At 37.4% G+C, this 26,840-nt stretch overlaps 1 protein-coding gene across 1 annotated transcript in view; it reads right to left on the bottom strand.

Moving 5' to 3' along the window:
• Window positions 1–26,840, bottom strand: part of Rsf1 (remodeling and spacing factor 1) — a 114,550-nt gene that overhangs the window by 12,671 nt on the left and 75,039 nt on the right. The window contains exons 6-12 of the mRNA XM_034486516.2: window positions 15,783–17,551; window positions 13,568–13,774; window positions 8,803–8,907; window positions 7,747–7,826; window positions 3,847–3,901; window positions 2,337–2,446; window positions 1,138–1,205 (exon numbers count right to left, since the gene is read on the bottom strand). Coding sequence (XP_034342407.1) covers window positions 1,138–1,205; window positions 2,337–2,446; window positions 3,847–3,901; window positions 7,747–7,826; window positions 8,803–8,907; window positions 13,568–13,774; window positions 15,783–17,551 — 2,394 coding nt within the window. The remainder of the gene's footprint in view (window positions 1–1,137; window positions 1,206–2,336; window positions 2,447–3,846; window positions 3,902–7,746; window positions 7,827–8,802; window positions 8,908–13,567; window positions 13,775–15,782; window positions 17,552–26,840) is intronic.

Below are 26,840 nucleotides of genomic sequence, written 5' to 3'. Positions count from 1 at the left end.
AGATTGGCCCTGAACTCCCAATCCTCGTGCCTCTGCCTCCTGAATTATAGATTTGTATTGCCTTACCTGGCTCAATACTCTATTTGTATGAGTGCTGTATGTATGTACAGCACATGCATGCCTGACACCTAAGGTTAGAAGATAGAGTTGAGGGGCTGGAGAGATGGCTCAGTGGTTCAGAGCATTGACTGTTCTTCCAGAGGTCCTGAGTTCAATTCCCAGCAACCACATGGTGGCTCACAACCATCTGTAATGGGATCTGATGTCATCTTCTGAAAAGCTATAATGTTAGTTTCTTTTAAAAAAGACTTACTGATCCATTCTTAATATTTCACACTAACAAGTAGAAAGCAGAAATATCTACATCAGAGCACTAGTAATATAATGTTTTAACAAACAACCTTCAGATTTTTCTATAAGCCATTTTGAAAGGCAATTTAAGGCCAGCTATGGTGGTGCATGCCTTTAATCCCAGCACTCAGGAGGTAGAGGCAGGAAGATCTCTGTAAGTTAAAGGCCAGTCTTGTCAACACAGCAAGTTCAGGACAACCAGGAGCACAGAGAGAGACCCTGTCTCAAAACAAAATGAAATGGACAGAAAGAGAGAGAGGGAGGGAAGGACAGAGGGAAGAAGGGAGAAGGTAATTGAGTAAGATGATTTTTAACAGAGTTACACCAGGCATTAAAATTTGAATTATCCACATATTTTGAAGCTTTATAGTTATAAAGACAATAGGAGCCGGGCAGTGGTGGCACACGTCTTTAATTCCAGCACTTGGGAGGCAGATTTCTGAGTTCGAGGCCAGCCTGGCCTACAGAGTGAGTTCCAGGACAGCCAGGGCCATACAGAAAAACCCTGTCTCAAAAAACCAAAAAAAAAAAAAAAAAAAAAAAAAAGACAATAGGAAAGTTTCCTGAGTATTCTAATTAGAACCAGATAGAAATTGTTTGATCAATAAAGGAAATTAACCTTTTGTATTATACAAAAAATTGATAGTTACTGACTTCTGACTTAATACACTAAGACTATGTCAGCAGATTACTTTAAATACAAGACAGTTTGTTCAGTGTTAGCATTGTAGAGAAGAATAATCTGTTGGTAGAATTATGTGAAAAGAATAATAGATAAACACATACCTCCTCCATCAGCCTCTTTAATATCATCTTCTATAGCTTCATCAATTGCTTCATCAAATTCATCAAATCTAAAATAAGCACAGTGATCAGACTCTAAGATGTATATGTTTGATTTCGATAGTCCACCTACACAAAGTGTGTATTGCAACACAAAGTGGTTGCAATAGTCTGGATTTGTTCCCATACAACTCACATGTGACAATCTTAGGGCATGGTTCACTGAAGAATATGATTAATGTCTTCATTAAACAGGATTAAAAAAGAGAAAACAAAAATTTCTTGGTTTCATCTGCCATGTGGCATTAAAGCAGGACAGATAGATGGATATATACAATATATAAAGAAGCAGGCTCACACCAGACACTAGATTTACAAGAACTTCTATCATGTGAGCACAAACCACTGATAAGCCAGAAACAGGCTTTAAAATCTGTCTCCCAAATCTGTTGGTTACTTCATCTTGACTTTATAAAGCCTCTAGAACCGTGAGAAATCAACATATGCTTTTTGAAAGCTATCCTGTTGATAGTATTTCTACACAGGAAAGCAGAAGGATTCATACAATATCAGTATATGTAAAGTAAGTACTCTACCACACACACACACACACACACACACACACACACACACACACACACACTACTCTAGACAATCAATAAACAAGTAAAACCTTCAAAGAATCAGTAAAGTTTCAGAGTCTTTAGATTATTATATAATATTGAAAATAAGTGTGTTGTTAAATTCATATACAAGTGATCAAATTTTATAATTAGATAAATGTGCTTTTGCTCAAAAATCTATTTTTTTGGATTTAAAGATAAGAAACAAGAAAAAAAATTATCTCTATGATTGCTTTATATGGAAGACTCGTCTTAGTTTAGAGATCAGATGAACAAAGATAGACTCAGCCGCACTAAATATACAAATAATTTCTGCATGGAATCTTGTGCATACAAGTGCATGCAAACGTGTGCCTGTTGTGTGGACTGGACATATGACCTTGTCCCTGCTAGGGAAGGGCTCTACTACTTCTGAGTTACAGTGTGACCTTTCAGTCTTGGAACCCAAGACCCAAGGATACCACGTGACATAAATGTAATACTTGAAAATCACTAAGTTGGGAAAACCATCCACTTCTGTCTTGTCTAAGTGTAAAAGAAACAGACCCTTTACTATAACAACTTTCTTTTCCTTGATACCTGTAGCTTATACATTTCCTTGTTCTTGTTGATCTCCTTTCAAGTACATTTGCTTTGGATTTTTTTGCATCTTTTTTCTTTTCTTCTTGATCTTCAGAAAAATCAGGCTCCTTTAAAGATAAAAGTAAACAGGTATGACAAGGAAACAGTCCTCGGAATTAGCAGCTTTACTAGTCTACCTAGGCAGAATACATGAAAGGTTTGGATTCCTGAGACTCCACCACAATGAACATACACAGCAAAACTACTTATAAAAATTACACGCCTTTAATCCCAGCACTTGGGAGGCAGAGGCAGGCGGATTTCTGAGTTCGAGGCTAGCCTGGTCTACAGAGTGAGCTCCAGGACAGCTAGGACTACACAGAGAAACACTGTCTCAAAAAACCAAAAAAAAAAAAAAAAAAAAAATACAAATACTGGTAATCAACAGATAAACTATTTCTGTTGATTTTCTTATACTTATGTGACTGTATAATAGTCTGTATTCAATAACAAGAATGAAGTTTTTCTACAGTTTCAATCAGTTAACCAATAATTACATGATACAAAGAAAATTCTGAATACATATGTATGCTCAATTCATGAGATGATTTGATTTAAAGCGAAGAACAACAACTTGGTAAGCTACTGAAAGCTGTGATATAATTGTAAAAAGAATAAAACAGTAAAACTTTATTTGGAAACTGCTGACTGTGGTGGCTCACACCTCTAATCCCAGCTTTCAAAACCAGAATTCAAGAGGTAAAGGTTGGTGGGTCTCTGAATTGCAGGCTAGCCAGGGTTACATACCCTGCTGAAAATCATCACCAGTAACAAAACCCACAACAAAATTGAGTTGGAAATTATTGAACATTCGCTGATGAGGTACCCTAATTATAGACTAATAAATGTAAAATAATGGTAGTTCTTCAAAGAAATTAAATTATAATAGAAATTAAAGTTTCAGTAAGGGCCAGTTTAAAAGTAATATATTCCCAAGCTATTCTTTAGTTGTTTTATGCAAATAACACATTATAAAACTAATCACAAATTGCCCCATTTACAATAGAAACAATAGAACATTACCCCAAAGCAATGAGTTATAAATTTAGTTTAAATACAATAATCACATTTTTGGATTATCTATGTATACATAATAATTTCAACAGTTATTTCTCCAAATGCTTAAAATGTTTAGTCTTAATAAAATAGGAATGTTAAATATTAAAACAAGACACACAATTCCATTAAGCTTAAGAAAGCAGAAGCACACAGCATCTCCTCCACAAATGCTATAAAAACCTAGACTGGAAATAGCTCAGGGTTAAGAATGGCTGCTCTGCAGAGGACTCAGGTTCGATTTCCAGCATCCAGAGTGGCTCACAACCATCTGGAACTCCAGTTCCAGGGGATCTAGCACCCTCTTCTGATCTCTGTAGGCACTAGGTACACAGACATACAGGCAAAACACACATACACATATGATTTTAAACAAAACAAAACAATACAAACCTATCAAATAGAAACTTACTTGTGGAGGAATGATGTTTTCAATACTGATACCAACATACACCAAGCGTTCTTTCCTTAAAATCAAGACCAAAAGTATAAAATAAGATTTGCTAAAAATAAAATTCATATGTAAATACCATTTCAGATAGTAATAAAATTATAATTTTATGGTACTTAAGAGGCTGCTACCAATACTGAAGAGAAACCTTATTAATAGAGAATTAGTAAGGATGCAAAGCACAAACTTTCTTATGTATATGAAAGCTGTACTTCTGAACTGAAACTTCAAACTGTAAACTGACAATGTGGTTAGATGAAAAGCTACCTCTTATTAGACAAACTAGATATTTGCATATTAGATGTTTGGGTTAATGTTCAGAGTGTAGTATACAATAAGACTGTGGTAACAAATATCACTAGAAAATAATGACTAACAAAAAATATAACAAAAACATATTAAGACTATAATGAGTGACATTAAAGCCACTTGCTTCTTGCTCTGGAGATGAAAAACTGCAATGGAAACACATGGCTATGCATTCAACAATGCAAATTAAGATACCCATAGAGTCAGAAAACAAGAATGCAGATCCTTAATGACAACTCCATGGTTCTATTTGCAAAAACAAACAAACAAACAACCAACCCCCCATAAAAAACAACAACAACCCCCCCCCCCAAAAAAAAACTGTATTTTAATTCCAAAATAATTACAAACAGCTCTATACAACAGGTGTTTGCTTTGGTCCTTGCAATGTTAACCAAGTACAGCAAAGACAGCTGAGCTCCGAACACAAAAGCACATTAAACTGAACTAAAAGAGAAACTGTTCTTTCTGGTTTACTGTAATATTCCTTCTGAAAGGAGATTAATGTATTTCCTTGTCTAGAGCCTTCTGAATGCAGCTATCAACTCCTGGCCGGATAACAAGAACCTTATAACTAGGTGGTGAAGGTATTACATTTATGAAAATGATAAAATAATTTTAATTTAAAACTTTGTAAGATATCAGATAGTAGGGCTGGAGAGATAGCTCTGTGGTTAGAAACACTGACTGCTCTTCCAGAGTTCAATTCCCAGCAACCACATGGTGGCTCACAACCATCTGTAATGGGATCTGATGCCCTCTTCTGGTGTGTCTGAAGACAGTGACAGTGTACTCATTTACATAAAATAAATAAATCATTTTTTAAAAAAGAAAAAGATAGCAAGTAGTTAACAATGACCAAGACAATCAGAATATTTCATGGTTTGAACTGTCTCTGATATTAAGTATGTGGGATATACATCTGTGCTTACAATAATCACATTCACTGAAATACTTAATTTTCTCCTTTAAACCTTGAAATTGCTTTCATTTACCTACTATTTCTCTTCTCAATTCAACTGAAGAGACATTTGCTCATGTTCATCATGGATAGGTTTATACCAAGCTTGGAAATCCATAGATAACATAAAGTATGGTTTCTGCACTCACAGTTATCAACTGACTACAGACCATTTCAAACTCTACTAGAAACATGAAAAGTATAGTTTCATCTAAACAGAGAAATTATGGAAGGCTTTAAGTAGATTTGCTGTTGTACAGAATCTAGAAGGTAGACATGATTGTTCACGCCAATCTCTTGCTAGTAATCTTCTGCAGGACGCTGCCCACCCAACCTCGCTACCTAGGTGAAGTGATAACTGCAGACCTTCATTACTAACAAGTCACTCTTTCAAAACTTTAGGTTTTAAATATCCTATTGTCTGACTCCACTAACTCAATTTCCAACTTACTCCACTTTATATACTAACTGCTACAACTTTTGGACTCTAGTAGAACTTCAACTTGCTCTGGCCCCTATTAAGCACAAAGTTGACTAGCCCTGTTACCTGGCTGCCACTCCACAGTCCATCATTATAAAGACTCCTTTGCATACACTTTCAAACTCCTTGTCTTTTCCTCTCCTTCCCACTGCTCTACCCTAATTAACTACAACTCCCTACTAAGCAAAGCACTAGTAACTGTAGTCAGGAAGAACAGAGATTTCTGAATTCCCAAACCATCTCTGACAACACTCTCTAGAGGGAACATTTATAAACTACAAACCTGAGGTTTCTAAACCAGAAGATCCCACAGAGACACACTGCAGATCTGCAGACGTTTGCTGGGTAGTCACTAAACACTCATTGTCAGAATCCTCTCTCCTACAGACTGAAGCCATTTAAGGCAGAAATAGCATATGCTTTCTCAGGTTGAATACATTGCCTGAATAAAACAGGCATTCGAAAACTGTTGCTTACATGCTGGATGCAAGAGAGAAGACAATGAGAGTAGGGGATTGATGCTCTTCTTGTACTTTGAAGATGGATGAGGGCTAGAGCGATCATTTCAGAAACTACATGAAGCCACCTCTACTCTACCATTACAATGGTTGCCCTACTTCCAGACTCCTATTGCAACATTCCAATTCTCACTCATTCTCTGACTTACCAGGGCATCTTTTTAAAAATGATGAGCACATCCTTTTATGACTCCACCACTACATACAGCGATTATTTGCAATTCTCTAGCCAGGTATGCAAAGCTGTTTGCAATCTGGACTTCCTCTGCTTTCCTGGAGTTCTATACCATCGCATTTTTCTGCCCTCAGTTTTCCTCTCTCCCTTTGCTCATGGGGTTTCTGAACATCAGCTGGAGATCTACCTCTCTCTCTCTCTCTCTCTCTCTCTCTCTCTCTCTCTCTCTCTCTCTCTCTCTCTCTCTCTCTCTCTCTTTTCAAGACAGGGTTTCTCTGAGTAGCCCTTGCTGTCCTAACTCACTCTGTAGACCAGGCTGGCCTCGAACTCAGAAATCCCCCTTTCTCTGCCTTCCAACTGCTGGGATCAAAGGCATGTGCCACCACTGGTTTACAGAGTGAGTTCAAGGGCAGCCAAGGGTATACAGAGAAAGCCTGTCTCAAAAAAACAAAAAACAAAAAACAGCAACAACAACAATGAAAAAAAAAACCAAAATAACAAAAACAAACAAACAAAAAAAGAAAGTACAAATGACTATAAACTTACTGTATTCTGAATCCCTAGTAAATATTAGGCTCAAGGTCAACCTTACTTGCTCCAAGAAGCTACTGCAACTGTTTTAGTCTACACTGCAGTGGCATGGTGAAAACAGCATATTTTATCAGCATAATTATGACACAGTTCAACAATTGAATAAATGGTCTTCATTTACCAGGGTTAATAGAGCCCACCCAAAGAGATGACATGAGCAAAGATTTTAAGAAGCCTCTTATGATTTTCTTGTGTTCAGCAATCGTTAAGTACATTTCCTCGGGGCTGGAGAGATGGCTCGATGTTAAGAGTACCGACTGCTCTTCCAGAGGTCCTGAGTTCAATTCCCCACAACCACATGGTGGCTCACAACCATCTGTAATGGGATCTGATGCCCTCTTCTGGTGTGTCTGAAGAGAGCAATGGTGTACTCATAAATAAATCTTTAAAAAAAAAAACCATTTCCTCCACAAGATGTGGGACAATGCTTTTCCATAGTAGATTCGGATATTCTACACAGTGGGTTTACAAACTTGTATGTAAAAGGACACACAGTATTTCAAGCTTGGGAAGTCATCAGATTTCTATTGAGTGCAAAACCAGCCATAGTAGGCGCACAAAACACTGTTGTAGTAAAGGTTATTTACTTTATTGGATATGAAACGTGAATATCATGTAGTTTTCTTACACTATGAAATGATTTTATAGTGATGTTTTTAAAAATGTAAAACACATTCTGAGTAAGCAGTGTAAAGAGCAGCATGAGATCAGATTTACTTGCTATAGCTTGCCAGTCTTTGATTTAGATGGGTATGTTCATCTAAAACTGCAAGATAATTTTACTGCCAAATTTCCAAGGAAAACACTGGCACATATATCAATTTACCTTCGCTCTGCACGTTCTTTCTTCTTTAAGGCAACATCCAAATCTTGCAACTGTTCTTCTAATTTTTCACAAAGTAGTTTCTGAAGGAGGAATACGTATGTTATTTTTAATACCAGAATAAAACCATACATCACATGCTTACTATTAAGCACAAGGCTGTTAAGCCATGAGCTGAAAATGGCTACATGGTGAATAAATACTGAAACACATTTTGCTTAAAAAGGTGCTTCAGGATTCACTAGCAGATGATGAGCAGGGTACTTCTGTAAGATAGCATGTCAGTCAAACAAAGCATTACAAAAACAGGCAAATAAAAGACATACTCTGTGCCTATCCTGCTTTCACAGGTCAGAACTGCATTTTGTTCATTATCATTCAAAACAAGACTATACTAAAAACAAAGGCTATCAAAATACATACATACATACATACATACATACATACATACATACATGAATATGACATATATAAAAACATGTTAACATAAAAAAATATACAAAACAATGCTACATAGTAACTGGATCAAAACACTGTAAAAGATATCATAGATTAAGCTATGATAAGCCAAAGACAGAAACTTCAGAGAAAAAAGGCATAAAACCATTATGCCTAAAACATAATGAGATTAGACTTGTGAAACATGCAATGATTAGAAATTGACTGTTCTTTAGTTTTACAAGAAAGTATGAATCAATACAGAACAGACCGATGTTTCTTCCAGTGCTACCAACAAAAAGGGATACAGTCATGAAAAAGGATCTTTTAAGAAGGGGGTAGACTACAGAAACATTTATTTGTATATATCCATCCAAAGTTTGTGCTATTCATATTTATTACAAATTCGAGTAGAAAGAAATGGTCCTACAAAAGCCATATGTTTTAAGAAGACAAAAGTCAAACCTAAGACATTAACAGAAGGTAGGGGTCCGAGTAAGAGGTAAACACTACTGACAACCGCTTTTAAAATGAAAGCTGTTTAACAACTGTCAAATACAACTAATGTATTAAATATAAAACTGAGGGCTGCAAACAGAGTTGGGGGGGGAGGGGTCATACATGTTGGCAAGGAGGGCAGAACCATTCTCCATCAGGGATAATCATCAGAGGAGGGCGGAGACAGGCGGTATGGTATCCACTGTCACAAGAATCACACAGAAGAATCTGAAATAAAGCACAGTAATATCATCTGCATTTTTGTTAAAATAATGGCATTTCTTTCTTTTTTGAGACAATGCCTTGCTCTATTGTTACTGCTGGTTAGGCTGGTACTTGCTACATTGCCCAGGCTGTCCTTAAACTATCAGCACTATTCCTCTCTCAGTCTCCAGAGTGCTCAGTTTATATAGATATGAAAAGACACCAATTCTGGTAAAGTCAATGATATTTCAGTACTTCTTAGTATATGAACTGTACAGTATCTGTATAAAGTCAGTAAGATAGCTCTAATAATTAGGGATGTGAAAAAAATTTAAAAATTGAGCAAGGTATGGGGGCTCAAACCTTTAATTCCAATACTAGGGAGGCAGAGGCAGGCAGATCTCAGAGTCTGAGGCCATCGTGGTATAAGGGTGAGTTCCAGGACATGCAAGGCTACAGAGAAACACTGTCTCACAAAACATAAACAAAAAATATTTTAAATGTTAAAAACCATTCCCTCTGACATACTAAGAAACATTTTAGGACAGAAATTAGTGAAATAATAAATGCTTTCTGTATTTAAATCAATTTCTAGTTTGCTACAGGTGATCTTACATTCTTTATAACAGAATTTTAAAGTTCAAGTATCATAAAGTATACTAACACAAACAGAATTATAAAGTACTTTCATTTTAATTGCATTTCAGTTAGCTACACGTAAGAAACATAGTTCCTTTTATTCTGTAAATTCAGATAAGAAAGAAACTGACATTCAGGAAAGGACTAGAGATGTCAGGACCATCCTGCTCAAAAGGTCATGGCCCCAAAAGGTTACATCTTACCGACCTCTGCCAAAACTCAAGACTTAGCACCAACACATTAGGTTTCATAAGACCTCTCCCAAAACTGATTTTTTCTGATTATGGATCCAAGGAAGCTGTATACTGCACCTCACTTGGTTATGTTCCCTATACTCATCCTCTGGTACGAACAGATGTTTAGACCTTTTTTTTTTCCTTTTCCCTTTCCCCCCGTGACTTTGCCAGTTTTTGGAATATCAGAAGTTAAACATTTTACAAACAACTCTGAATATAGGCGTTTGTTTCCAAATGGTTACACTGGAATCTGTGTTTGAGAGAGGAACACTTTGCTTATTCTGTCAAATCAAGTTGTCTCAGTGTTCTGTTGTTACTGTGAAGAGACACCATGACCAAGGTAACTCTTACAAAGGACAACATTTAACTGGGGCTGGCTTACAGTTTCAGAGGTTTAGTCCATTATCATCATGGCAGAGAGTAGACATGGTGTTGGAGAAGGAGCTGAGAGTTCTATGTCCTAATCTGCAGGCAGCAGTAAGGCAGAGACTGAGCCTGATGTGGACTTTTGAAACCTCAAATCCCTCCACAGCCTTCCCCAAGTGACAAACTTCAACTAGGACACACCTTTTAATCCTTATAATCCTTTAAATAGTTCCATGTCTGCATTCAGATACATGACGCTATGGGGGCCATTCTTCTTTTTAAAAAGTATTTATTTAGGGCTAGAGAGATGGCTTAGAGGTTAAGAGCACTGGCTGTTCTAGAGGTTCTGAGTTCAATTCCCAGCAACCACATGGTAACTCATAACCATCTATAATGAGATCTGGTGCTTTCTTTTGACTGCAGGCATGCATGTAGGCAGAATGCTGTATAAATAATAAATAAATCTAAAAAGTATCTGTTTATATGTGTGTGTGTATATGTACCATTTGTGTACAGTAACAGTGAAAAATCAAAAGAAGACATGAGATACCCTAGAATTGACATTATAGACACTTATGGACTGCCACATAAGAGCTGGGAACTGAACCAGGTCCTTTGGAAGACCAGTAGGTAATCTTAACTGCTGAGCCATCTCTTCAGCTCCATAGACATAGCATTATTCTTCTTTCTTTTTCCTTTTCCTTTAAGACTGGGTCTTACTATGAACCTCTGGCTGTTCTAAACTCACTATGCAAATCAGCCTGTCTCTTAACTCACAGAGGTCCACCTGCTTCTGCCTCCCGAATCCTGGGATTAAAAGTATGTGTAAATACATCAGTTTTAATGGGAGCCATTCTTATTAAAACCACCACATAAGGGATAGATAATATTAATACAGATTATTAGTGGTGATATTAACTTTTATCACTTAAAGTAGTATCTACTTATTTTTTTACTTGGAAGTTGTACTGTTTTTACTTTCTATACTTCTTCCTTCAAAATAAGTCTCACTGAGCCTTGTGACTAATGTCTGTAATCCCACCTACTAGGGAAGAGAGGGCAGAAATATCAGATTTTGAGACCAAGATGAGCAACATCTTGAAACTCTTCTGGTTAAAAAAAAAAAAAAAGAAAGAAAAAAAAGCAAGCAGCTGGGAAAGCAACCCCATGGTAGATATGTGACTAGAATGCACTCAACTCACCAGGAACACACAAATAGATGAACACCAGCAAAAACGAGAATGAATCGAGGCCATATTCAAGGGGAGGGGCTCAAACTTCCTAGGACTAGGAGTATCACAGGATTTAGGCATATAAATAAAAAATCACTATAGTAATTAATAAATTCATAGGTATTTTAATCAAGATATAATCAAGTTATACAAAGGTCTCTCCTTCACACCTGCCCACTGATGCAGCACCTCTTGAGTTCTCCCACTGTGCTGACGGGGGCACTCTGCTTAGGATTTTCTCTCTTCCTCAAACTCCTATGTTACTGGAGTTTTTCTACAAAGAAATCTTTACTAAATTATTTCTAAAAATATGAACTAATGAATATTTTGTTCTTCTTTGAATTATCATTAAAATCTTGTGTTTAATTTGCTGGAACAGTTTCAGGCATGTATACATGAGCCCTTCCCACTTCTTTCTGTGTCTTTAGGGCTTGTCTGTATCAGATTCTTTGTTTTGAAAGAATTTTGTTACCCTCTAGCAGGTACAAAGTGCTTTAGCCATACCTTATACTTTCCCTGCCGGGACTGATAATTTTTAATAAAATAAAGAAGCCCTGGCTCCTTTATTCCAGATGAATTTAGAAAACACGGTCTGGGAAGTCTGAGAACTTACTCTAATGGCCTGTCACTAATATTAAGTTCTCACAGACAGAATGTATTAGTCAGTAACTGTATGTGTGCACATGTACTCACGCACACACACATATTTCTATCTATATTAAAATGAATTCACTGTAATCCCCCCAACTCTATCCCAGCATCACAGAGTCCAGACTACCATTGGTCTTACTAAAGGAAAGAACCTGGATGCACTTATCTATGCTCTTTATCTGTTCAACTCTGGTATACACGGTCTTTTTGAAGTTCTACCCTATTCCATAAAGGACAGAGTTAAGGCTGGAAAACTACCTTCTTCTTGCTCTGTGTAATAGAACCATTTGGTCCCAATCATCATTAGTGGTGTCTATCAACTCTAAAACAATTGATTGAAATATGTGAACTAAGCCAGGTTCCCAATTCCACTTATCACATTATTTTTTACAGAAAAATGTAAAGTTAAAATTAAGACAGTTAAAAATAAACTTTACAATTTATTTCTAGGAAGACTTATCTTACACTGAACAAAATCTCAAATTCCACTAAATGATATCCCTATATAAAGATTTCCAAGTCTCAGGCAATGACTCATTGCTTTTAACTGAAACAACTAGCACAGACCAGAACTCTAAATTTACTAACTTTATTACTTTTCTGTTCATCAAGAACAAGGACCCTATATTTTATTGACTAATACAATAGTGGTTTATCATTGCTTCTAATTTTGGTTTTGGTTTATCTTCAAGAGTGGGGCATAAGAAACCCACCAGATTATAGATCTTTGGTTTCTAACATCATTCTCTTTGCCACAGTAAATGGAAATGGGATGTCCCAACTAAAATCTCATGGATGTCCTTCCTGTCATTTTGCTCACTCCACTTATTTCTTGACACTTGCTTGGTCCCCATGTTTATGTTTTAAAGCCACTCTGTTGGGCAGAGGGGAGGAAATGGTATGAGAAACAAGCATTGCTGATCCTCTGACTTAGGGAGGAGAAAACAGCACAGTCTTCAAACATCCTCAACACAGCCTTCAGTTTCATAGCCTGGCTCAGTAAAGTAACTGTGGTGGTTTTAAGGAAATGTTGTTCCTTGGTCTCAAGCACTGGAATAGTTGGTCCCCAGTTAGTGGGTATTTGGAGAGGATTAGCAAGTGTGACCTTGCTCAAGCAAAGTATGTCACTGGGTGTGGGTTTTGACCTTTCAAAAGACTTGGGATGCCCGCAATATGCTCTCTGCCCCCTGCTTGTGGATTAAGATGTGAGCTTGAAGATGCTTCTCTAGCCACCTATCTCCATGCTCTCACACGGCCATCATTAACTCTAACGCTCTGGAGCCACAGCCCATCCAAACTCTCCTAAGTTACCTTGGTCACAATCCTTTATCAGAGTAAAAGAAAAGTAAGACACAGGTTAACTGTAACTTAAGTGTGTAAGATACACACTTAAGGCCAGCCACAGCCAACAGTGAAACAGTGTCTCAAAAAAACAAAACAAAAAGAATACAAAATAAAACAAAACAAAATTCAAATCATGATCAAACCTAGGAAGAAGTTCACTCCAAACAACCATAGCATAGCCATGAGATGAGCACTGCTTGTTTAGCAGGTACATACTAGTTCTGGATGGTTGGGAAGGCCACACTTTTTGCAAGGTTCATCATCATCTGGAAGGACTGCTTCTTCACTTTCCTTTCCTTGCTCCTCTTCGGAGGCTGCAGAGGATTTGTCACTCTCGGAGCCTTCACTTTCATCGTTACTGGAGTATTTCCACCTGCCACGTGTCCGAGAACCAGTCCATCGAACTTTGCCTTTGGGTTTTACCTTACATAATTAAAGATGAGATAATTGGACATGAGAATTTTTCTCATATTTCTCCAGAGTACAGGTTCCTTGAAGAATATTTAGTTGATACAGAAAGAAAAGATGAAATTATAGTTATAGATGTTATAAAGTTTTGGTATGTGTTTTCATTACTCTTTTCTGCATTGGGGGAGGGGGGTCCTTAAAAATGACCAAATAGCTGTACTGATGATTTTATTCACACATTTGGGTGGTTGTTTCCCATTTTTTCACTTTCACAATGTACCCTCATAGATGTTAATGTTTACATCCATTTCTGTGGTTAGGATAAATTCCTTGAACAGGATTCTGGGTCAAAGGCCATGAACACTTACAGGCTATATCAATAGCAGGAAGATATACTGACATGCTTATTTTCAAAAATTTAAGTTCTAAATTACAAACAAAAAATTTAAAGCAGGTCAGAGATGCATATTAAAAATCCCAACAACCATTTAAATTACTATGATCCAGAGATTAAGCTGATCATGGTACACCATTTTATCACCTAGTTTCAGTCTTTTCTATTTCACTTCATTACTATGATACAGGTCTCTAGGAAATTACAAAATAATTCCAATGTAAGAAAAAACAATTTCAAAAGAATTCAAAATTCCACTTTTCAGGGAACAAAAGATAAATGACAATGAATAATAATGTGGTCATTAAAATGAAAAAGTAGTACTTTTAACAGCAAACTCCCATGGAATAAAGTCTTAAGAGTTGATTTTAGTAAAAATTAAGGTCATAGAAAAGAAAATTCCTGCTTAAAAAACAAATGATTAAAATGGGTACTCCCGTACACTGGTAATGGGTGGTACAGTAACAGGGCATCTGAAGGGCAATGTGACAATACCTATCAATTTTACAATACACATGCCCCTTGACCCAGTAATTCCAATTCCAGGAGTCTATTCTAAAGAAATACTCACTTATGTCCAAAAGGATCTTCAATGCAGCATTGCCTGTAATAGTGAAAAATGGGAAACAACCTAAATGTCAATTAATCAGGGAGTAATTAAATAAACTGAGGTATATCCACACTATTAAATACTATGTGGCCACGAATAAATATAGAAACAGTACTGTTAAGTGGAAACTCACAGTAAAATAAACAGGTTTGATCTAATTATTTTAAAAATTTAATGAACAAATATTCATGAACATGAATGCTTGGAAAAAGGCATGAAACAATGTAACAACTGTTAATATGGGCAATTTCATGTTAGCATTCTACAGGCTCCTTATTAGTTGGCCAGCTAATATAGAGTGTATATTCTTAGAACTTCTTGCAATAGAAAAAGAGTCTAAAAGATGACATTGTATGGTTTAAAATTTAGTATGTCGGTATAATTATTGAAAAGAGAGGAAGATTTACTATTGTCTTTGAATGGCTATTTCAACACAGAGCTATAAACAATTTTGATCTAAACTAGTTTTCTAATTAAAATTGAGAACAGAGGCTTGCAAGATGGCCCAATCAATAAAATGTTTGCCACACAAGCATGAGGACTGGAATCTGGATACCCAGAACCCACATAAAAAGCCACATGTGGCAGTGTGCTCCTGTAACCCTGGAAGGTGGCAGGAGACAGGTGAACTGCTTAATCTCACAGGCAGCTAGCTGAACTTCAAGTTGTTTCACAAAATAAAGGGTTGAGGGATAAAGCCACCGAATGTGCGCACATTTTCTCTCTCTCTCTTTCATACACACACACACACAGAGAATCCACATAAACACATACATATATCACATATATACACATGCAAAAAAAATTAATTGAAAACATACTGGCCATCAAGATGGTTCAGTGGGTAAAAAGCACTTGCTGCCAAGCCTGGTGACCTGAATTTGATCCCTGCGATTCACATGGTGGAAGGAGAGAAGACACTTGGACGCCCTTCTCTGATCTTCACATACACATGTCAAACAGAGACTAATAAAGTAATTTAAAATTTTTCTCCATTAAAAATTCGGTGGAAGTTTTACCTTGCTCGCTTTTGAATTTGTATCCTTCTCTGCTTTCTTCAAGTGTTCCTTCTTGTCTGCTGTTTGCAAAGATGCTGGCTCCCCTTCCACTCCGTCTTCTCCTTCAGCTCTTTTCTTGTCAGCTTTCTGGACTCTGATCTCAGCAACTTTTGCTGTGGGCCTAGATATTCTTGGAGACCTTCTTAAAGTTCGACCCACGCTTGTTTTCTCTTCTTCCTTCCCTGCCTTTTCTTCCTTGCTTTCAGAGTCTACAATTTGGGGGGGACAATCTAGCTTCTTCTTCCGACTCGATATCCTAATTGTCAACTTGATGCCTTCCTTCTTCCTTTCAGAAGTGATCTCTGTATTTTCTGAAGAAGTACTGTTTCCTTCAGAAACTAACTTATATTTAAATTTGTTTTTTTGCACAGAGCCCTTTGTTTCAGAAGTATCCTCCATGCCAGAGGATGGAGCACTGTCCAGTTTAGCCATTTCCACCCTTGAGGACTCAGAATCCTCTTTGAGAAGTCCTGGGCTTGCATTTTCAAGTGACTGATCTTCACTTATACTTCTACTAGAGTCTACACCTTTTTTTTCTGAGATCTGTTTCTCCTTGGCCTCAGTCATCTCTAGGAGAGGAGTTTCAGGCACTTTGCAAGGACCTGACTTTTCTGATTCTAGAGCACCCCTTACAACTTCTTCTGGTATTGGACTCAACCTTTGTATGTCCTTATCAACAGAGGTCTTCTTGGCCTTCTCCACCTTTTCCAGGCATTCTATGCCTGGGGTGTGGTTCTCACTCTTACTTTTGGGGGCCTTTTCTTCAGCTTTCATAGTACAGGGTTCAGTGTCACACAATGTGGATTTTAAAGAGAAATCTGTGGCTTTCTCAGAAGGCTCGAGAGGCATTTCCATGTTTGGAACCCCAGGCTCCTCTAACCTTCCTTTCTGACTCTGGCTCTCTACGTCAGATACAGAGCTATCTATACCCTTCCCTAGAGGGACATCTTTCTCAAGCTCACTTGTGTTTGTGCTCGTTATGACAGAATTTAAACACTCTGCAGCACTTCCCTCCATGCTGGCATTTCCATCCTTAGCCGGGATGCTAGAGCTATCTTCCCTTGTATCACAAAGCTGTGTTTCCATTTGTTCTGTCTTAAAATTTGAAGTTACCTTGTCATCATTAATTTCTCCATTCACAAGTTGTTTCCCTTCATGACTCAAAGCACTGATGGTAGAGACACGTTTACAAGTCTCTTCCTCTTGTTTTATGTCATCTTTCAAAAACTCTTTTGTTGGAGTAGCTGACTTACACAAAGGTCCTTTGACTGGACTGTCAAAACCATCACTCAGCTTTATCTCACGTTTCTTCAGCGGTATCTTGGCTTGCTGGTCATTCTTAAGCTTCTCTGTTTCCTCAGTAGATTTCTCTGTGATGTCTTGAGAAGATCTGATGTTGTTACCAAAGTCTGCTCGCTCGGGCTCCTGTGAGCCCGGCCGCTCCAAGCTGCTTTTGAGCTCCTTTGGGTCCACTCTGCATTCCTTGGCTTCTATTTTAATGGGTTTGACATTTTCCTTGAAGGAATCACTTTCCTCTCTGATCATCTTTTTTTCTTCAGTTTCTGGCAAAGGCTTTTCTAGCTTTACAATGACTGGCAGTTTCACAAGCTCCTTTTCATCTTCTTTCTCAGTTTTCACAGCTGGTTCTTCTAGAGCCTTGGCCGCAGAATGCTTTCCAGAATCCACTGCCCATCCATCTCCTTCTGTCTTCTCATTTTCTTTTGATGCCTCTAAAACCAGAACAAAAGTTTATAAGAACAGAAGTTTCTAGGTTAAAAAAATATCTTAGACAATACCATACTCATTTCAATTTCAGTATGAAGCCTATTGTAACTGGATATTCTGATTTTAAAAACCTGACAATAAAAAGAAAAAAATTGTGAGTCATAATTTCTAGATGTTAAAATACAGACTCAGGTGTCTGCCTTTTACATTTAGTGTCAGAGGGAATGCAAATAGTTACACAGTTGATGTAATGTATCCCAACTCAAGGGCTGTCTCAAAAATATGAACTAGAAATGCTTCATAAAACAGTTCTAAAAGGTCAAATTGTTTTTATAAAGTGAGAAACATTCTTGCATACAAGTCACTGAGCATTTCTAGTCACCAATGTAACAAAAGCACTGTAGTGAGAAAATGAGAAGAGACAAAGAAAATGCCCATAAGCCTATACCCACAGGCAGTCACTGCAGAAGCTTTCAGGTTTGGTTTCTCTATCTTTAATTGTGTATATTTTTCACAAAGTTAGAGTCATACTATCCTTTTTTTTTTTTTTTTTCAGTAAAACATTAGTACTTATTTGTGCTGATGGTCAGCTGGGGACAGAGCCCTGGGCATTAAGCAAGCCAGGCAAGTGTCTGGACTTATCTACAGTTGTAAAATGTCAGAATATCTGCTCTAGCTGCCAGTTATTAGTATATAATACGTGTATTTATTATACATGTATAATATTATACATAGAGCCTACAGGAAGTGGCAGAAGCAAGCTCTCAATGGTAGCTAATATAATCAATCATATTATTGTCAAAATCTTAAATCTATTAAGCCCAATTAAAATTCATTCTATTTAAGTTTTAACTCTATTTCTCTATAAAAATTATTAATATCCTGTGTTTATTACATATTGCTATACGTATGTTTATAACAGCACTTACTAATGCAGACTCCTAATTATTTATTCAAACTTTTAACTGTCCAACTAGTCTAAGAATTATTCCTCTGTGACAGAATCATAGATTTACTTACAAGACACTCAAAACAATTGATAATCTAATTGAATAAACTGTGATGGCAGAAAATTATAGCCCAAATGCAAAAAAAAAAAAAAAACCATTAACAATTTATAAAATATTTATTTTTTGTTTTTAATTATATATGTGTACAGAAGCACATGGAGGCCAGAAGCATCAAAATTCCTTTCAGCTACAGTTATGGACAGTTAGGAGCAGCCTGGACTGGATGCTGGAGACCATCTTCAGGCCTTCAGCAAGATGAGTACCTATTCTCAGTCCCCGAGTCACCTCTTGTGACTCTCATCAATATCTTCTAAAAATATACACATGAACAAGTAAGAAAATGAGATCCACGAAAAGTTTGGCAGATTTTACAGGTGCTGTGCTAGTGTGCCAAAAAATTATTTAGTGTACTTAAGACAATATTTACAATACCAGATAAAACTAAAGCTACCAAAACATAAACATATGTACCAACAATTCAGAGTAGTTAAATAGTTCCAACTGCTGAAGCTATAACTACTTTAGTTAGTTTCATGCACAGAACTGTGGGTTTCAGCCCCAGCGCCACACACATCAGGGAGCGATGGCACATGCCTGCAATTCCAGCACAGGGAAGAGAATTCAGGAGGATCAGAAGTACTAGATTATCCCCAAGTGATACAGTATGGGCTACATGAGACTCTGTCTCAAAAGTAAAAATGAACTATCCAAACCAAACAATTTATCAAAGAAAGTAAAATTCAAATAGTAAGCTCTGTGTCTGTAGTAAAAGGCACACATGCACCCAGCTGCACTAACAGTATAGACAAGTAAACCACTCAGTAACAAATACATCTGTTTTACACCCGGACTTCACTCTTGAAAGAAGGACACATTGGAAAAAATGGTTAGAATAAAATGTTAAGTATAAAAATAAGACATAAAACTCTTATCACATAATTCCAGTAAATAAGCACAACAGTACCAATGGCTACAATAAAGACCAGAAAAAATTAGATCATAACAACAACAGTAATGGTTTTTTGGTCACAAAGTAATTACTGGTGTTTATTTTATTTTATTTTATTTTGCTTTATCCTCAGGTTTTCTAAAGTAAACATTTATCTTTTATAATCAGGTAAGTTAGACAAAATATCTATTTAGGGTGGCCAACTGGCTTGTTCAAGATAAAGGCGTTTCCTGAAATGTAAATTCAGACAACCCTGCATACTCATACCAAAGCACCATTCCATTAATATTGACCTGTAATGACATGACAACAATTAGTCCTACAATGCTACTACATTAACTCAGAAGTCTCTCATTTTATGTATCAGCTGAGTAAGGCACATTGAACATTTTCCAAATGGACCATTTTGGTTTAAAAAGCAAATTAGAGGAGAGCAATACAAACCAGATCTATTCAAAAGCATCCCTCCAGATTCAGGTAAGTTTGCATTAATCCAGTAAACATATACTCAAAATTATTAACAAACAGGCCCATTACATCTGCTCTAAACAGAGTTTTCTTTACTGCAGACAGCTGTGTATCAGAACAAAAGGATGCAACACTGGGAAGAGAAGATGACTCAGTAGCAAAGGCATTTGATGACAAGTCTTATGACCTGTTCAAACCCACATGGTAGACAGAACCAATTCGTGCATGTTGTCCTCAGATCTCCACACCTATACAGTGGTGCACGCACACACAATAAATAAATATGATGATGATAACAGGAGTAGTGAAGATGAGGTAAAACTGAAGCTCAGGAGAGAACTGGCAGCAAATCCAGAAAACCAGGGTTTGAGTCTTAGCACCCACATGGCAGGTTAAAAATAACATCTGTAATTCTAGGTTCAGGGGATCCAATGCCCTTTTCTGGCCTCTTTAGATACCAATCATGCAGGTGATCACAGACAGACAAGCCTGCAGGCAAAACACTCATACTCAAAAATTTTTTTTTTAAAGTTTTAAATAAAAATAAAAAACTGGGGCCAGTAGTAGGAAATGAAGGCATATAAAAATCTAAAAGGAAGACCCAACAAGACAGCTCAATGGTAAAGGTTTGATCCTTGGAACACACACAAAGGTAGGATGAAACACACACACACACACACACACACACACACACACACACACACACACACGCATGCACACGGCCAACTTAGCAAACAAACAAAAAACACGAAGGGAAAAAAACCATGGCTGTAACTTGGTACAGTGTGTACCTAGAATGTGTCCCTTTAAAAATGTACCACAAGGGACATCCTTCAGAAGGACATAAAAAGTACATGTGGTTAAAACATGAAAACATGTTAAGTTAAAGAACTCAAACACAAAAGTAGACTAATAACACTTATTTCATTCATATAAAATGTCCTAAAGAGGCAAATTTCTACAGACAAAGAACATTACCAGTTCCAAGGACAAGGAAGAGAGATAGTGAACAGCTAGTAAATGACTCCAGTTTTTTCAGGGTTGATGTAAATGTTCTAGAATTAGATAATGGTTAGAGTTTCCTACATGGTGACTATATGAAAAACTAGTAAAAACTGTGTATACTTTTAAAATAGGTGTTTATCTGGGCCTTTTAAACCAAATACAAATTAAAGATATATTTGTAGACTAAATCATGTCTGAGAATTGCCAACTGACAGGTTCATTTGTACTACAGACTGTCAAATAACACGTATTCATCTGTGTACATAGGGGCAGAAGCATATGACATAAAAATTAACAAAAAGCCCTTTTCAGTAAGTAGGAGTAAAGCTATACTTAAAAGTTAACTGAGTTCACCTAAATTTTATTTTTTCTCAGAAGTTACTCTTTCAATGTTTTTGATCCTTCAAAATTATAAAGCAGTATATAACTGTGGTGGTTTGAATAGGTTTGGTCCCTGGACTCATGTGTTTAAAAGTTTGGCCCATAGGGAGTGGCACTATTAGGAGGTGTGGCCTTGTTGGAAGAAGTGTGTCACTGTGGGGGTGGGCTTTGATGTCTCCTCCCATATTCAGGTTTAGACCAGTATGGATGAGTCTCCTAGCTGCCTTCAGATGAAGATGTAGAAGGCTCAGCTCCTTCTCCAGCACCATGTCTGCCTGCACGCTGCCATGCTTCCTGCCATGATGATAATGGACTAAACCTCTAAAACTGTAAACCAGCCCATTATTGTTGTCCTTTATAAGATTTACCCTGGTCATAGTGTCTCTTCACAGCATTGGAAACCCAAAGACAATTAACAGAGGGTAAAACGGGCATTATGTTTTCATGTTCTTCATAAGCACTGTAACTTCCTAGAAGTATACCATCTAAAAGTATATACTGAACATACTCCCATCAGCCTTAATAGGAGCAGAGCACTCACCTGAATGTCAACCACAGTCTGGAAATAAGAACTCAACCATTCGGCAGCTATGTGCTGTGAAAGGCTTTAATATGGGTGGCATAAAATATCAAGTAGTCTAGACAAAGTGAGGGCAAGAGATCCAGAGGGTTTATTTCAGAGAACAGTCAGCCTTCTTACAGCAGGTGGAAGGGAACAGCATCTGAGGGAAAGACCCATAAGGTAAAAGCGAAGGACAAGGCAGCGCAGATGGGAAAACTCCAAGTTCTAAGTAATATGAACACAGAGGCCATTAACAGGGGATAACTGAAGAGGCAGAGTGGGGCTGAGTGGGAGCTTGTGGATAGCACTCATGAGGAAATTTACAGTTTGTTAAATGCAATACTAATTACCTAAGTATTCAGCTGCAGGTACATTTTCAAGGCCATTTTCTGCCAGTTTCAGATCTGTGCAGGAGTTTGCTTCTCCTTAGCACCCACTACACAAAAATGAAAGAATCATCTTGCTGAGGTTAAGTCTGAAGTACAGCCATTTGTCTGACTGATTGAAAGATCTATTTGAGTTATAATGGCTTTAATATTCTTGCCAGTGTGTATATACCATCTCTTCATTTTTGCCTAATTTCCAAATTGCAATTATAGTTTTAAAAATCTGTCCCATTTTTGTCTTATGACTGTAACTATATCACACACTGCTGAAGACTATTTGTATTTTTACCAAGTCCACCAGCAATGTTTGTTAATATCCAAGAATGATTTAGTGGCCAACTGGACTTACATGTCTTTAGTTTCATCGTGGGACAGATTATAGTTGCCACATCTGAGAGGACAGTATAGGAGGTAACATTTTGAAGGCTCAGCTACCCCTTAAGTAACACAAAAGTACAGCATCAACGGGCAGAGAAGGGCTGGGGAGGGACAGCTGAGCTGGTCAGGTACTCAAGTATGAGCACTCAAGCACCAGTCTTGAGCCTGATGTCCAACAGCCATGGAAAACCTGGGCACTGTCCTGTCTGCCTCTAACCCAGAGCTGCAAAGGTAGAGACAAGAAAGTCACTGGTGCTTACTGGTCAGCCATTACAGCTCAATTACAGGGCTCCAGGTTCAATGAGAAATTGTATTTCAGAAATTAAGCAGAGAAACAACACGGACCTCTGGTCAGATACACACACACAGACAGCCAGAATACTGAGTTGTACAATAATAGACTATGTAACTTAAGGAAAGATACTTAAAGCAGTCTTTGTCTTACTTCCCTGATCTGAAAAAAAATGAAGTAATTATATCATTTCAATTATATAAGGCTCTCCCTCCCCTTGTCTATGGCTTTTCTTTCTATGGCTTCTGTTCCCATTCAAGTACAATCCTAAACGAGAAAAGCTGGTCCAAGAGTGGGAATGAGCAAGTGACAGACTATATTCACACAGCTTACTACAGTTTACTGTTTAAGTGATCTACCTTATTATTATTTTTTTATCTCTTTTCACTATATATCTAAACATTTATAAATTAAAATTTATCTGTATGGAAAAACTTTAACATTAATATAAGTTTCAGCATTATCTGCAGTTTCTGAAAAACACGCAGGCTCCTGAAAACTTATTTATCTAATAAAGATTAGGCAATTTAACATATACAAATTATTTTAGAAATAGGCTCAAGTAAGTGGCACGCAGGTTAGTTATTTTATCCATCGTAGTGTTAAGATTCATAGAAACTATTTTCAGTCTGCTTTGTTTACTGAACTTCCTTGTCTGCACTTATAATTCATATATAGAAGATGCCCAGTACTTAATAAATGAAGAAATAAATAAAAGTACTTAATAAATGAAGAAATAAAAACCATCCATCCAGCGTGGATAATCCAGTGACAGACCTCATTTCAGAAAAGAGAGAAAAAGAAAGAAATCTTTAAAAGTAAACATTTTATTGTCAGACTAAGAGACACAAAAAGACTTCCTTTGATTTTGTCTTTGTTTTTGCAGCCTGAGAGGCTGAACCTGGAGCCACATGCATGCTCGGCACACGTATGCTCGGCAGATAATCTCCACTGAGCTCTGCTCAGGGTGGCAGGAAAGAGCAGAGCACAGAACCCCAGTGTCCTGCTCCTCATTTACTCACTTTCACTGAGAAGTCCTCCATCACAAGCTGTATCCTTTTTGTACCAGGAAGCCTGGGAAACAGCTGCATGAAAGGCCTTGGCACACTTGTTTAGAAGTAAGAAGCAAACAGTATCTACAAGCCCTGTTCCTCTGCACACAGACCTCTGACAAGTGGAGCAGCACCACACAAATTCTTCTCAAAAAAAGTCATCGCCAACTACAGTCAGTATCATCCCCACCAACTACTGTCAAGGGGACAATGAGCAAACATTAGTTCCAGAAGTACTCCTGTAGGCTGCTTTTTCCCTTCTACTGGGAGGCCCCACATATGACGTTTTGAATAATACACTAGAAAGTTATACTTTACTGAAAAATGTCAACAAGATGGCTTAGTGGGTAAAAGTACTCGTGAACACACGGCACACAGTCACTTGTGCATGCACACACACACACAATAAAAAAAAATACTAAAGAAATAATTTGTGGTGACTTTTAAACTATACAATGAAGAGTCCATCTTAAATCAGTGTCAAGAGGCCCAGAAAGATGGCTCAGCAGGTAAAAGCATTTGCTATGCAGACCTGATGACCTGAATTCCAAAGTCCCAGAGCTGTGTAAAGGTAGAGAGAACCAACCCCTCAAAGTTGTCCTTTGACCTCCACATTCAAAGTGTGGCATACATGTCATTCTCCTGAGAATAGTAACTTTTTAAATTTTATTTTTAATCTTGGGAGAGGAAGGCAGGGTGTAGGAAGTGTGTGCTTATGAATACAAGTGCTGGCAGATGCCAGAGGCATTGGACCCCCTGATGCTGGACTTACAGGTGGTTGTGAGCTACCTAACATTGGTGCTGGGAACCTACAAAGGTCCTCTGCAACAGCAATACATGTTCTTAATCCCTGGGCCATCTCTAGGACCAGAACTATTTAACCATAAGGAAATGCTAGAAAATCAAATTCAGAGAACATTATTTTGTGTGTATGAGTATTTTGCCAGCATGTATGAAAGTGTACCACAAGTATGCTCTGTGCCTAAGCCAGAAGAGGGCATTAGACCCTCTACAGCTAGATGACAGACAATTAATTATGAGCCACCATGTAAGTGTTGAGAACTAAATCCAGGTCCTCTGCAACACTATCAAGTGCTCTTGGAATATTTTTTAAAAATCGAATCTAAAGACTCATAGCTCCTTTTGAAACATGGTGGAGGTGGTGGCACTAGCAGAGGCAGATACCTTTATTCCCAGCACTCAGGAGGCAGAGGCAGATGGATCTCTGAGTTCAAGGCCAGCCTGGTCTACAGAGTGGGTTCCAGGTCAGCCAGAGCTACACAGACAAAAAAAAAAAAAAAAAAAAAAAGCAAGAAAAAAAAGAGAAGAAAAAAATGTTTTGTCTATTTCATATTCTGTATAGTTTTTACTTTTTATTTTATCTTTTATGTGTATGAGTGTTTTGTCTGCACAGACATATATCTATGCACCATGTAACAAGCCTGGTGCTCTCAGAGCGAGAAGATGGTACTAGATATCCTGGAACTGAAGCTATAGATGGCTGTAAGCCACTGTGTTCAGTTCATAACCACCGAGTTATACTTCCAACTCCTTTATTTGATTTACTTTACTTTTTAGGCCTTTTTTTTTTTTTTTTTTTTTTTTGAGTCAATATGTAGCCCTGGCTGGCCTTCAACTCCCCAAGACCCCACCTGTGTCTGCCTCCCAGGTGCTGGGATAAAGGTGTGCACCATCATATTTGGCCCCTTTGACTTTCCTATTGTAGGAGGAAATAAGCAGACACATAGAAAGAATGAATGACCAAACTGAACAACTGGATAAACAAATAGTACTACACTTTATACCAGAACTAATCCTTAGAGAATGCTACTAAAAGAAACATAGCAAATAAAGGAAAAAATAGAAATGACAAAACCTCTCTAGAATACAAGGGTGTACATTAAAATTATTATACATTACCAAAGCAACCCAAATGTTTGTTACATATAAAAATGTAGCTTACAAGTAAAACCACCACCAATATTTGAAATCATATGGGCAATAGTCAAAGGAGTGTAATAACTAGGATTTAACTGAAGGAAATGTCTTAACATGCAGAAATACCATTTCTATATAAAGAAGCTTAACTGTTTTCAAACAACACTTCCTACATGTAGGTATTATTTTATGGATAGTTTCTTTAAAGTATCAAAGTGAATAAAGAACTTAATGAAAAACAAAAAAATAGAAGCTTCCAGCAGAAGAAAACATGACAGGGGAGGCAAATTCCTTCCTATAATTAAAAATAATAAAAAAAAATAACTAAAAATGTCAGCTTAGCTAGGAAGATAGCTCAGTTCAGAACATGTTTGCATTGCAAACCCAAGTCTGTTCTCCAAAACCTACATTAAACAAACAAACAAACAAACAAACAAACAAAAAGAAGGCAGTTACCCTTGGGACCTCGGATCATGTGGTGAGGAATGTGTGAACTGTGGTCATCACCAAACCCGGTCATCCGCTCGCTGCACACCAGATCTGCTTTGCTGTCAGTGTGTAAATTCACAGAGTAACATGGGTAACAACAGAGGATGGTATTGAAATAGTTGGAATCATCAATTTTGCACAGGAAGCTTTGGGAGATGCTGTTTACTGTAGCCTGCCTGAAGTTGGGACAAAGGAATTTGGTGCTTTGGAGAATGTGAAGGCTGCCAGTGAACACCCTACTCTCCTCTGTCAGGAGAGGCAACTGAAGTCAATGAAACACTTGCAGAAAACTTGTCAACAAATCCTGTTATGAAGATGGCTGGCTGATCAAAATGACACTGAGTGACCCTTCTGAGCTGTATGAATTAATGAGTGAAGAAGCAT

Source organism: Arvicanthis niloticus, chromosome 1 (genome assembly GCF_011762505.2).
Source record: "Arvicanthis niloticus isolate mArvNil1 chromosome 1, mArvNil1.pat.X, whole genome shotgun sequence".
NCBI classification, from domain to species: Eukaryota; Metazoa; Chordata; class Mammalia; order Rodentia; family Muridae; genus Arvicanthis; species Arvicanthis niloticus.
The sequence above is the reverse complement of the archived record's forward strand: the minus strand, read 5'-3'. Positions and strand labels throughout refer to the sequence as shown.